The sequence below is a fragment of the Thalassophryne amazonica genome, chromosome 11 (genome assembly GCF_902500255.1).
Source record: "Thalassophryne amazonica chromosome 11, fThaAma1.1, whole genome shotgun sequence".
NCBI lineage: Eukaryota > Metazoa > Chordata > Actinopteri > Batrachoidiformes > Batrachoididae > Thalassophryne > Thalassophryne amazonica.
The window spans coordinates 73,650,285-73,663,318 of NC_047113.1; the positions used below are offsets into that span (position 1 = coordinate 73,650,285).

Sequence of the window (13,034 nt, forward strand, 5' to 3'; positions counted from 1 at the left end):
ACTGTCATCACATCTGGGACGCTGCCGAGACGTCAGGGAGAAGACACTATCCCAGCATGCATTGCGCGCGCCAACTGTAATTTGTGGATTTACGTCAGTTTGCATCTGCACCTTTTTCTTGTCTTATACGGAAGGATCTACTTTTTAAAAACTTCATATTGTCTTGCGGTACGCTTGGTGAGTACACATTTCTTTTATTTGTGCTTGAAAATTATTTTTGGGGACTTTTTCATACGCCCATTTGATTGAGTGGTGTCGTATTAAAAATCTACTGTCTTTCGCCTCCGGTGTTACCGTCGCGGGGTACGGAGGTGAGACCCGCAAAGAATCTAAGTCATTAAAAAGATATAAACCTCTCTCAGCGGCCACGGAGCTCTGCGGCTCCGATTACTGAGACGTGCGGCGCTGCGGATTTTACCTCAAGAAGTCTGTCCTTGCGAGCAACAGGTGTCACCGGCCGCTCCGCATCAAAACAGCGAGCGTAGTCTCTGGACTTGTGCCAAGTTGGCTGCACCTCCATTCAGTAGACAGAGCCGTGTCTGCGGCTGGACAGCAGACACGGGGGTGTGAGTGGCCCGCGGCGGCATTTAACGAGCGCATGCACTTGGTAAGCGCATCAGAGGCAGTGAGAGCAAGGCGTCGGGGAAGAACGTCGCCTGCTGTCGATGCCGCCGCTGATCTGAGCATGCAGAGCTGTATCTCGCATTCATTGCAGCTTACTTTTGGATGTTGAAACCAGGATGTGTATAACAGTAACATTACTAACAGATAAAATCAATTTCAGTGCGTGATCGGACTGAAGGCGGGAGCGCTCCGTCTTGTCCCCGACGTCATGGAAATGATCCGGATGTACAAACTGTTTTCATGGAGGGCTAAATTTTAGCTGCAAATTTGTCATTTTTAAACAAAGATTTCTCTGCTGAATTACAAATTTGGGCTTACAGATTTACTTTACTGCATTCACAAGGGTCTTATAAATACATATCAGCTATTTCTTTCTGAAATCTGACCACATTTATTTCAATGCAGGTCTACTTTAAAAGTTGGATTGCGGCGTGAAAATGACTGTTTAAATCTGCGGATGGAAATGAAGCCAGTGAGAAGGAGCGCAGAGTGCAGAATGGGAGCGCACAAAAAAGTGATTTTGCAGACATAAATGGACAAACACAAAGTTAAAAGTGGGGTCATGGTGTCAAAAGAAATAAAGTCAGCGAGAGGAAGCACAGAGGCGGCACTCCACGAACCCGTGGTTCAGTTCTAGCTCATCTGGTGCTTTTAATGACTCTGGAACACAGGTGAACAGCAGCCTGACGCATGCTGCACACCGGCGAGCTCCTATTTTTGGACTGCGTTTAAAAAATGTGACAACATCTTGAGTGGATGCTGTGAATTGAAAACCCACACTTTAAAGGGACCAAGTGTGGGAGGGCTGGAGGTTTGGACCAAACCCATGCCTAAATGTGCACAAACTTGCGTTATCATGGTGCTACATGGCTCATATGTGGCCTGATGTGGATCATATGCGGCCACGCGAGCCATTTGAGGCTGGACGGGGCTCAAATGACAGGTCGGTTGTGGTTCACTATAGGCTGATACCTGGCATATGCAAGGTACAGAGAGGCACATAGAGGCTCCTTAGTAGCGGATATGTGACGGCTTCAAACGTGGATCATTCTTCAAATAATCGCTGACACCCATGCGTAGCTCTTTATTCATGGCTTATTATTCGGTGGGACTGAGGCTTATGTTTTAAAGCATTTCCATGGTTCAGCTACATCAGGCTTCATTGCACTTTCTGGTCGGCCGAATCTGCCTCATTTATTTCAAAGCAAACATAAGCAGATCTAAGTGCCCCCCCCCCCCCCCCCCCCCCCACACACACACACACAATGCTGCATCCCAGAAGAATGTAGCTTGTGGACCTTCAAAAAAGATGAGTACCGTGTTCACGGGTCTGAGGGTCCAGGGCCGTGCAAAAGCCCAGCCCCCTTTTTTAAGAAAGTTGTTTAAAAACCCACCCAAAATTAAACTTTTTTTTTGTTTTGTTTTTTAAATTGTTTATTAGATGCTAACCTAAAAAAAATTAATTCCATGACCCTCAGCATATTGTAAAAAGCAAAAAATACTGTTTTGACGATGTTTTTCTCATTTCTTCCATGACTGACTTGTGATGACATCATCCTTTTGACATATGCTCTTACTTTGAAAGATGTTTGTGCAAGAAACAGGAAGTGTTCCGTTACAATGGCTAGTTTTGTATCCCCAGTCAAATGGTGAAGGCACTACTATCTGTTTGTGTTTGTTTTTGTCAGTCTTTTTTTCCATCCGGCAAATTGAGTTCCTTGTTAGCTGATGTCCACAAAAGCTTGTCAGAAACTTTTGTGTATGTTCGAAACTTTGAGGGGTGTTCAGATGCAGAGCTTTCTTGCTGCCTGGATGTTTGTTTGTTGTTCTGAGCGTGAGAAAGTGGGACACAGAGTAGGTATGTGACAAAAAATTTCAGATTCCATGGATTAACTCTTATGCTGCACCATTGGAAAGAACTTTCAAAGACCTTTCCAGTGGTACTTTAATCAATTTCATAGGACAATAATTAAGGAAATTAGAGCTAATGAATTGTTCCCTTATTAGGCTCGTTAGCAGCTTGACATTGTATATAAAACAATAGGAAACTGACTTCGGTTTTGTAACCTTTTGTGGTGTCACTGGAGGAGGCATAACTTCCTTGTTTCTTTATCAATTTCAACAGACAGTACACCATTTTAAAACTTAGGAAATATAGCTTTATGTAAAAAACAAACAAATATGACTGTCAGACTTGAAAAAGGACAGTTTTATTATTGAAACCATGCCAAGAAGCAGTCAACTGAACAGATCACATGGCCGTGTTTACAAAACACAGGGAACTGGCCAGTCAGGTTGCTCCAATTTGGTCACGTGACCAACACTGACTGAGAGTGCCTGATGTTAAAATACAGCCTTCATAATCGCCAGCCATCTGGCTATTACTAATTTATTATAAATAAGGTAATCCACAATATACAATCTACACATTTTAATTCAACTTCTGCACTCAGTTTGATTTGAATTAGGAGTCTAGAATACTCACAAATGACGTTTATATGAGAGAAAAACAAACAACAAATGGATGCCATGTGGGAGAGCTTGAGCAGCTCTCTTATTTTGGGGGCCCTATAGCAGTTATGGGAGTTGATCAATATTCACCAAATTTTGCAGTTATTCACTACTATCTATAGAAACATACTACGTATCTACTTTACAAGGAATACTTTATTCACTTTTTATCAAAACCATGCTGGTTTTCATCAAGAGAACACACAGCGATTTTCCAATAAAAATTGTGCAGATGTGAAATGGGCTGTTCCAAAATTTTTTCCACCAATCACAGCAGACGTGTACTACGTCATCAGAAAGTGTGTAAGTGAATGAAATACAACAGATTACAACAAAATAATGTTTTTAAAGAGCATTGCTGCACACCATTGCTAGACAAACGCTCATGACGCTGCCATTATTGAAAGCCCAAGTCAGCTGATGCAGAATGCAATGTTTGTCACATACCAGCAGAGGGCACACTCAGCACTTTTGGACTGAACATGGAGAAAATGGACTTCATGTGTTGACACCAACCGTCTGGATGTTCCACTGTTTTCACCTAGAGTTTTGACAGGAAAATTGTCGTTTTTTAAATCTTTTAACGAGCAGGAAACAGACAGCAACAAACAGATTAACTACAGAGTCGCCTGGATTTAAACAGGTAGGAACCTTTGAAGTTTCCATGAGAGCCAGAGGTTGTCTCACGTTTTTTAACATCCCAGTTAGTAAGACAACATGAAAGTACTCAAGATTGTGTCTTTGCTCATATGTGCTAATTAGTGATCTCTGATGTATTTTATTCCTCTCACTCTGAGCGTTAGCAGGTGCATTTCCGGAAAACATTTCACTCTGCAATTTTTGGCATTTTTCAGTGTGTGACGCACTTACAAGCAAAACAGAAACATCACAATGACTGATAGACAGAGAGAAAAGAACCTGCTCCATTCAAAACCGAAGCTTTTGAGCTGCTGTTTGAACGTGATGGCTTGGATTTATAGAGAGCAGACAACACGCTGAATCCGAAACTCTTTGAGTGTCGGATTTTGGAGCCTTTGGTGATTGGCGCTGTTTGTCTGGATGCCGGTTTACTGAAGCTGTGGCATGGATGCGGGACATCTGACACGGTTTTTAACAGACTGCCTGGGCACGGAGATGGATTTGTTACATTGGAAAAAGTCAGAATACATATTTCCAGGAGTTCATGGATGTTATTTTACTCATACATGCCACGATGAATAGAGAGGCAGAGTTACAGCCGCAGTGATCTCATGCACGCGCGTTTCTTTGATTGCATGAAGTTTACATTTGGAAATTAATCCACAACACGACGGTGAGTATGGCATGTTCCCCTTTTTTGTTTTGTGGCTAGATTTCTTTTTTCCTTTTATTGTGAGAGAATGTACATTTGAAGCTGTGTATGTGTGCTGCAAAGCTTGCTGTGTGTGTGTGTGATGTATTTTTTTTGATAGCAACACTCATAATTAATTGTGCACAAAACTGATCCTGGAGCAGAGATGGTTATTGACAGGCTGCGTTTATGGCTCATGGCTGTAGGTGCACATCAACCTTCTTGGAGCCACAGCTTTTACTGCAACTCCATCAAAATGAACAGTTATCAATTAAAAATGAGTCATCATAACACGACATCACACTTATGCCTACTTTGGAATTAATCTGTGCCTCCGTTCTTAATGCTAGCAGCTACATTCCATTGAAGCGCACCCTGGGATGCTTCTAGTAGTGACGTCACTTGATGGAAACACCAGAGTACTCACGTGTACTTTGTTTTCGGAAGTCTCCCCAACTGTTTTTTTGCGAATGCCGTATAGTTTCAAACCGGCCACAGTAGTGCACAAGGTAATCCAGGTGGTTCATCGGATTGTCACTAACAGCCTAAATCTAAATTGTTATGATTTTGGTGTGACATGTCCTTTAATATAAACTGTGCAAAAATGTTTCAGTGAAGTAAATTCAAAAGGATTGGAAAAAAAAACAGACAAGTGATTTATTGTTTATTGGCGAGGAAGTCAGCCAATAACAGATAAGGGCCATATCAGGAGACTGGCATTGTGTGTTCGCCGCTCCTCTGGTTTTTCTCGTTTTCTGCTTTTTAACTTGCTTTTTAGTGGCTTGAGTGTAATTTTTTTTTCTTTAGGTATGTACTTGACGTGATTCTTGGTGCCTCAGTGTGCATTTTTAACTATTTTTGATTTAGTGCCTTTTTTGCACTGCACGACGCCGCACTTCACTCCTTCGGCTAGCGCGATGCTAAGCTACTCTGCAGCTGAGCTACGGAGCCTGAACGACAATAATGTCCCTCGGAACATTCTCGCCATCAGAGAGCTTGGTTTGCTCCGCCGACCTTGTTACATCCACAGAGGCTCCCAGAGAAAGTTTGTATTCCATTGGACTGGGTCGTCTGTGCCGGTTATCTGATCAGCTGAGCGCATCAGCACTCGGCGCTCATGTCATCAGAGCGCTGCAGCTTCTGGGACTTGTAGTCCTGATATGACGACAACAGTTTCTGACACTCTCTGGGCGCTAGATGGAAAACGTGGAGCGGATATTAAGCTACTCAGGCCTGTTCAAAGATGTCAGTGTGTCAGCCCCACGGAAGTCTTCAGTCTGGGTCTCCTTAACATCAGATCACTGTCCTCAAAATCCCTGTTGATTAATGATCTAATTATGGATCATCACTTGGACATGATTGGGTTATGTGAAACCTGGCTCAAACCCACAGCTGTTCTTCCTCTGAATGAGGCCTGTCCACTGGCGTATACATTTAGTCACGTGTCTTGTGGTGCGAAGCAAGGCGGGGTTGTTGCTTTTATTTATAAATCTAGGTTTACCTTGACTGTTGGGGGTCATAAATATATTTTGTTTGAGCTTCTGCCTCTCCGCTCTGCCCATGATGCTACGTACTGTCATGGTCAGAAGTATGGAAATCAGTCATGTTATTTTGTCACTGTTTATAGGCCTCCCGGCCCATATTCTGAATTCTTAGATGAATTTAGTGCGTTCAGCTCTAGCCTGTCAGCTAGTGCGACAACATTTTGATTATTGGTGACTTTAACATTCATATAAATAAGCTCTCTGATCCCCTTTGCAAATCATTTATGGAACTTGTGGATGTGTTAGGATTCCAGCAATGCATTCAGGACTTGACACATATTAGTGGAAATACCCTTGATTTGGTTCTCGCGCGTGGCCTTGCTGTCACGAACATCGACATTTTGCCTCTTGCCTTGGTGGTCTCTGACCACTCATTTATTAGGTTTACATTTACGTTACTGCGTTTAGTGGAGCAAAAGCCTTGTCTACTTCTGCGGCGACGCATTAATCCCTCAACTATGACTGAACTCAAAGATAGACATTCTCCAACCCTGAAATTTTGGCTTCAGGGTTGGAGAATGTTCAATCAGTGGATAGTCTTGCAGATGGCTTGAATTAAGTGCTCAAGGCTACACTGGATAAGGTTGCACCTCCTCTAAGGCCGCGCTTTCCCAAGGCACAGTCGCCTTGATTCAGTGGTTACCTGCGTGACCTTATGCCACGTTCACACCGGGCGCGATGCGAGCGACAGGTTGCCATGTAATCCCTATAGAAGGAGGCATTTTGGCGCCAAGCCGCGCGACGCGATGGACGCGAATGAAGCAATTTTGAGCAATTGGCACGTTTGTGGCGCGATATTGCGTCGCCCTCCTCCCCAAGTTGAAAAATCTGAACTTTTTCATCTTGTTGCACCGCGATGACCAATCAGGGACTGAATATGTAGGCCTTTAATATAAACACTGTGACGTGGAGATGTCTGGAGTTTGACTGAGGATGTGAACATGTCCTGTCTCTGGTAGCCAGCCTGTGAGCAGGACTTATGTCCCTTTTGTCCTTTATTTCACAATTATGACAGAGTTTTTGGAGCGAGCAGCAGCCCCGCAGCAGGGGGAGCGGAGTTTCTTTTTTTCTTTTCTTTTTTTTGCCTCTTATATGCGCGCTCGAGCGAATTGTCCATGAAGATTATTTTACTTACTAACTACACAGATGTAATTAAACAAATGGTAACTGGTTTCTAAACACAATTATGAGAGAGTTTTTTGGGGAAGAGCGAGGAGCAGCCCCACAGCAAGCAGCGGAGTTTTTTGTTTTTGTTTTGTTTTTTTCTTTTTTTTTTCTTTTTTGTTTATATGTGCGCGCGTGAATGGGACAGGAGGTCCTCAAACTGGGTCCTGCAGAGGCGGAAGGACCGCTTGAAAGCGGCCGTCATCCAGACGCAGCTCCTGCAGCAAATGATAATACTCCCCAAATTGGGAGCTTTCCACAACAACTCACTCCGTGTGATCAAGGTCTGTCGTGTTAACTTGACTGACAGCCGGAGCCGGAGAGTGGAATGGAAGCTCCTCCTATTTGATGACGCACTGGGGCGAATTTTCGCAGCGAAAGCAGAAACACACTGGGCGATGATGGCGCATCCATCGCCACACGACTGAAGGGAATTTGTGGCGTCTGGTCGCGCCCGGTGTGAACGCGGCATTAGGCAGAAGACTATAGGTATGGAATGGAAATGGCGTAGTTCCAAATTAGAGGTGTCCCACCTTGCATGGCGTGATGCTGTCTTAGATTATAAGCATGTACTCCTGGCTACAAAGTGGGCCTATTATTCTGATTTGATCAATAAAAACAAGCATAACTCAAAGTTTTTGTTTGAAACTAGCTTTTCTCATTCATGGACGGCCACCTGTTATTCACTCTCCCTTTTCAGCACAGGACTTCTTGGACTATTTCGAGAAGAAAATTGAGGATATTAGGTTGAGGACATCTCAGCAAGCCTTGGTCCAACCACCGCATACTGTTATGGAGGTGGATGGTCCCACTGAGGTGTTACCCAGATTTAAAAGATTTTGATGGTATCTCGCTAGGCGCACTGATGAAGCTTGTGACTAGGGATGGGTATCGTTAAGATTTTATCGATACCATTATTGATTCCGCTTATCGATCCGATTCCTTATCGACATCTCTTGTGAATTTTTTGTGTACTAAAAGCAGGCTTTACAGGTTTTCTATGTCAGCGGGTCAAAGAACTTTTTCTTATCGTGCACCCGTTCTATGGAACAGTCTTCCTGCGACCGTGAGGCAGTCGGAGTCCGTGGACATTTTTAAGTCAAGACTTAAAACCTATTTTTATTCTCTTTCTTATGAATAGTTTTTATTTTGTTATCTGTTTATTCTTTTACTTCTGTTTTTAATTATGTATTTGAATTATTAAATTTTCATTTATTTTAATTTTTTATGTTGAACTGTTCTATGTGGGGTGCCTTGAGACGGCTTTTATTGTGATTTGGTGCTTTATAAGCTGATTAAATTGAATTGAAATTGAACAACATTTTATTGAGTCTTAAGGTAAATAAATGTGAAATTGGTTACTGAATTCTTAAACTCCGGATATAATAAACTCTACATGGTGGATCTTTCATCTCTGGACATGAATAGGAATAAACAAAATCTGTAGTTTTTATCAAAAGCATTTCCTTTCAGACATTATTGGCATAAATGTCTTTCCATACATCTGAGCTGAGCTCTTGCAGCTGGCTGCGCTGCATGTCAGGATGTAATTCATAAAGAATACAGCACGTCTCATTTTGGGAGGAAAATAAAAACATTTTAGTGGATTGTAGTTTCTTGTCTGTATTACGTTTGTAAGAGGTGTCATTTTATTTAAAGCAGCAATTCGTTTTGAAGTTAGTAATTCCGATCGGACTCTGTCTCAGCAGAGAGCCGCGCAGTGTTTGGACTTGCTGTTTCTGAAGAGCAGCGAATCAAAGGACCAACGAGCTAGTGGATCGAAGCATTGCTTCATTGGCTCACGCATCAAAGTGGAGTCGCGCTGCAGAAACGGTTGATTACAGACCTGCTGTATGAGACCAAACTCGTAGACCAAACCCTGAATATCCGTAAGACTTTATTTGTATGTCCATATGACTCTGAAACTCGGTAAAACACGTATAATTTACGGGCAGTCCGTATAGGTTGACATGTATGGACATTGAAAGTTGCTGGGCATTGCATTGGGGTCACCAGAGTCCACAGGAGAAAACGTTTAATATCTGAGGACATTCTGAATGTCACACAGGAGTTGCAGTGCATGTAATGGTGGGCACAGCTAACCAAAAAGTTAGCTTTGATAACAGATATTCAGCTAACTGAAAAGTTAACTTTTATGAAGCTAAACCGATAAACCACCCAAAACATTATCGGAAGCTACAGCTAACCGATAACTTTCAGTATTGTCTCCGGTACACTTGCAACTAACAAGCTGAATCGCTTCTGGTAGCGTCAAAGACAACCACAGATCCAAACAATGAGTCAGCACTTCTGTCTTTGTGTACCCTGCCCACTGCTGGAAGCTCCTGTTCACTACATAGCTTGCAGCAGTGAAGCAGCTGAGAGGAGCAGTGAAGCTCAACTCTCTACTCAATAGCAGTGTCGCCATGAGGCGGAGGTCTTGGAAAATAAAGCAGTGCTGACTTATGGTTTGATTTATAAATAAAATTAATACGGATAGAGTAACTCCAGTAATGTCAATTATGTCATTTGTACAAAGTTAAAATATAACACACATGTTTTAATTTTAAATAATGCATGAATTCTGAAATTTTGTAACAAACAGACAGATGCCAAAGGGATTATGGGTAAATGAGCCTCCGTTAACACTGATTGGTTGACTCATTCATTCTATGTAAAAACCAACACGTTAATGTGAGGTGTGTGTATTGGTGTTTACATACAAATGTGCTTTTGTAAAATATGCCTTTTTATTTGTAAAAAAAAAGCCATTTACAAAAGTCAAGTTGTGAAAAGACAACCGTCTGATATAACCGGGGTCAAAATGAATAGAACACTGTCATCTACTGGCGTCCAGACACTCATACGGCCATGAACACTAATGGCCAGTAGATGGCAGTAGAGACCATGAAAACTTGCCAAAACAAATATTCCAGATAATCTGTCTGATATATTTAAGATGTGTGAAATTTAATAAATCCAAACTGAATTTCAGACGGTGTTTGACATAAGCAGGACTCCAAGCAAACAGGAAGCAAATTGCAGCTCACAGTGATTCCAATTGAAAATAATGGAGAAGCAACCTGGGCTTCTTCTGGCATTTTTACATAAAACAAACACAATAACAACAGCTATAAACCCAGATAATATATTCATGACAGTTTTAGGCACAATATACAAAGGGTTTAATGCTGTTGTCTGTGTGGAGCCTGATCAGAGTGTCTCAAATGCATTTCTTCTGTCGTGAATGTACTGAGATTACCCATAATTCACATGGACACAGCATGTCCACACTAAAACCTTCAAAATTAGTGCATTACTTTAAAACATATATCTGATATTTTCATTTTATAAAACTTCAGACATGACGTTAATTTAAATAACTTGTCTGAGATCAGTGTGGTTAAAATTTTAACCATAAGTTAAAACTGCCTCTGGATGACTTGGGTGACATTGCCAGCATATTGGTATGGGATTAACTCCTTAACGCCTATTGTCGCATATATGCTACAATATTCGACTCAAATATGCAACATACCAAATTGACCAGTATAATTTGTAACATACCATTATTATTATTATAACATAAATTATTACCATAATGCCAAAATACTATTTATGTTTTGTGCAAAAGTGAAATTAATAATCTCAACATTATTTACCATCTACTTAAAGGCAAAAACACACACAAAACATTTTTTTTTATATACAGCTATATAAATTCAGGCGTTAAGGGGTTAAAAGAAATGATCTTTTATGGGACCAGTTCTCCTTTGCCTGCAAAGGATAGAGCAGTTTCTTCTGGAACCAGCTCTCCTCTGTTTGCAGAGGATAGAACTGTACATGTACTACAAAACATTTATCAAGTAAGTACTCAAATCTTTAATTTTTGGACTTCATAAATGTTTGTAACTGTTTAAGCTTTGTTCACCACCCCTACAAAAATATGTTGGCGGTCTAAAATTTATCGGAGTAAAATTTATTGGAAGATAATTAGTCCGCTGATGGTTTTCAAAGTTATCCGAAAAGCTAATCCGATAATGAAAACATTAACTTCGATAATTAGCAGTTAGCGGATTAGTGGAACTGTGCCCACCACTGAGTGCATGGATTGATGGGACTTCCAGTCTGTGTAGGTAGCTGAGAAAATAGGGTAGACAGTGAGACCTTTTAGTGGAATCTGTGATCAGGACACTCACCATCTGCAGTCTCGTGACCCTCGACCTGTTTACAGATGAATCCGATGACTTTGTTCCTCCGGTCCTACACCTTATCACATTGCAGTCGTGTGGGTGATGGCGCAGTCCTGACAGATTACTCTGCTGTACTGACCCACTGGGCCACCTACTTTGAGCAGCTGATCCGCCACCTGGGATGTTAAACATCTCCACTGTTGAGGTTCTTGTAGCTGATTCTGCAGTCAACTGCAAGCCACCAAATGTTTGTGAGATCACAAGGATTTGAACCAGCTGAGAGCAGTAAAAACTCCAGGAATCTGTGGTGTTGGAGATGGAACTCCTCAAGACAGGTGGGTATGCTAAGAAAGAAAAGGGTGGTTGCTTGGATCAAAACAATTACGGGGTATTGCACTGCTCCCAGTGCTGGCAGATGTGCATATATGGGTTGTTGCTAACAGGATTCAGTGCCTGTTACCAACTAAGATGTTTATTTTCTTTGACTCAATCTCTGTCAAGACCTTTGTGATTATCTCATTTATTATTTTTAATTGCAGATGCAGGCGAAGCAATACCAGGAGGCCAAAAAGGTGCTGAAAGCGTACCTGATGCAACAAGGCTATGGTTCATGGCTGGTCAAACCTCCGCTTCGCGATAACTTCAGCATGTGAGCAAAACTACAAAATAGATTATCAAAAGCAGTTGTGTTGAAAATTAACCTGCTTGAGAGACTTCTTTGACTTTGATTACAGCTAAAAGGTTTTTGGTGTGGTTTCTGAAGGGGGTGAATGACTTTAATATTAAGGGCAGTTTTGTTTGGGAACTCCTTTTTTGTTGACCCTTCATCTTACTTTTCAGATGATAAATATCAGTGTCAACAGTTGTGGATAAAATGGCTGTCTTTGCACAAGTACATTGAACAACTAGAACCTTCATCTCATTTAACTTGACATAATTTTGTATTCATACGCTACATAATGATGAGCACTTATTTTTTTATACTGCTTCAGAAGGGCTTTATGTATAATGCAAATGACCATGTCGGGCAAATTGACATTGCTTTGCTATTTTTGACAGCCTCCTTTACAGTTTTTTTATGTTCAGATGTTTAACAAGAAAATTTAATATTGTATCGCAAGACTTAATTTTCATTTTCAGTAAGCTAATATTTGTGTGTACCTTTGCTTGGGAGAAGGTGTAAACTTTCAGTGTTATGCAGTTTCAACAATTTGTATTATTCGTCTTTGCAAATGTACTCGTTCACAGCTACCACAAAATTCTAGTTGAATAAATTAATCAAAGCACTGATGTTTGAATATGATTATTTTGCAACATAGTCAAAAGTAATATAAAGCACTTTAAAGGTTGACACATCTCTCATCATTATGTGAGCTTAATCACATTTTTAATTTCTATATCGGTGATAATTTTATTTTATGTTATTAGTATGATGATGAGTATGTATGACGTGATGTGTATTGAATTGATTAGTTCATTATCGGATGTCAGCAGAAATAAGTTAAATATCAGCAGAAATAGTTAAATATTTCAATAATCAATTAAACCATTTAATAATTTATCATGGCAAAATACCAAATTGATTAATTCCAGCTTTCAAAGTGTCAGGTTTTGTTACACAGTAAATTTTTCTGAGTAAAATATAATCTGCTGGGATAACATTTTGTC

The 13,034-nt window shown here is 40.9% G+C and overlaps 1 protein-coding gene across 1 annotated transcript in view; it reads left to right on the plus strand.

The window, feature by feature from the left end:
* adad1 (adenosine deaminase domain containing 1 (testis-specific)) overlaps window positions 1–12,612 on the plus strand; it is a 30,196-nt gene extending 17,584 nt beyond the window's left edge. Inside the window, exon 12 of the mRNA XM_034181366.1 lies at window positions 11,906–12,612. Within this exon, the coding sequence (XP_034037257.1) occupies window positions 11,906–12,019 (114 nt within the window). The 3' untranslated portion in view covers window positions 12,020–12,612. The remainder of the gene's footprint in view (window positions 1–11,905) is intronic.
* The last annotated feature ends 422 nt before the right edge of the window (window positions 12,613–13,034 follow it).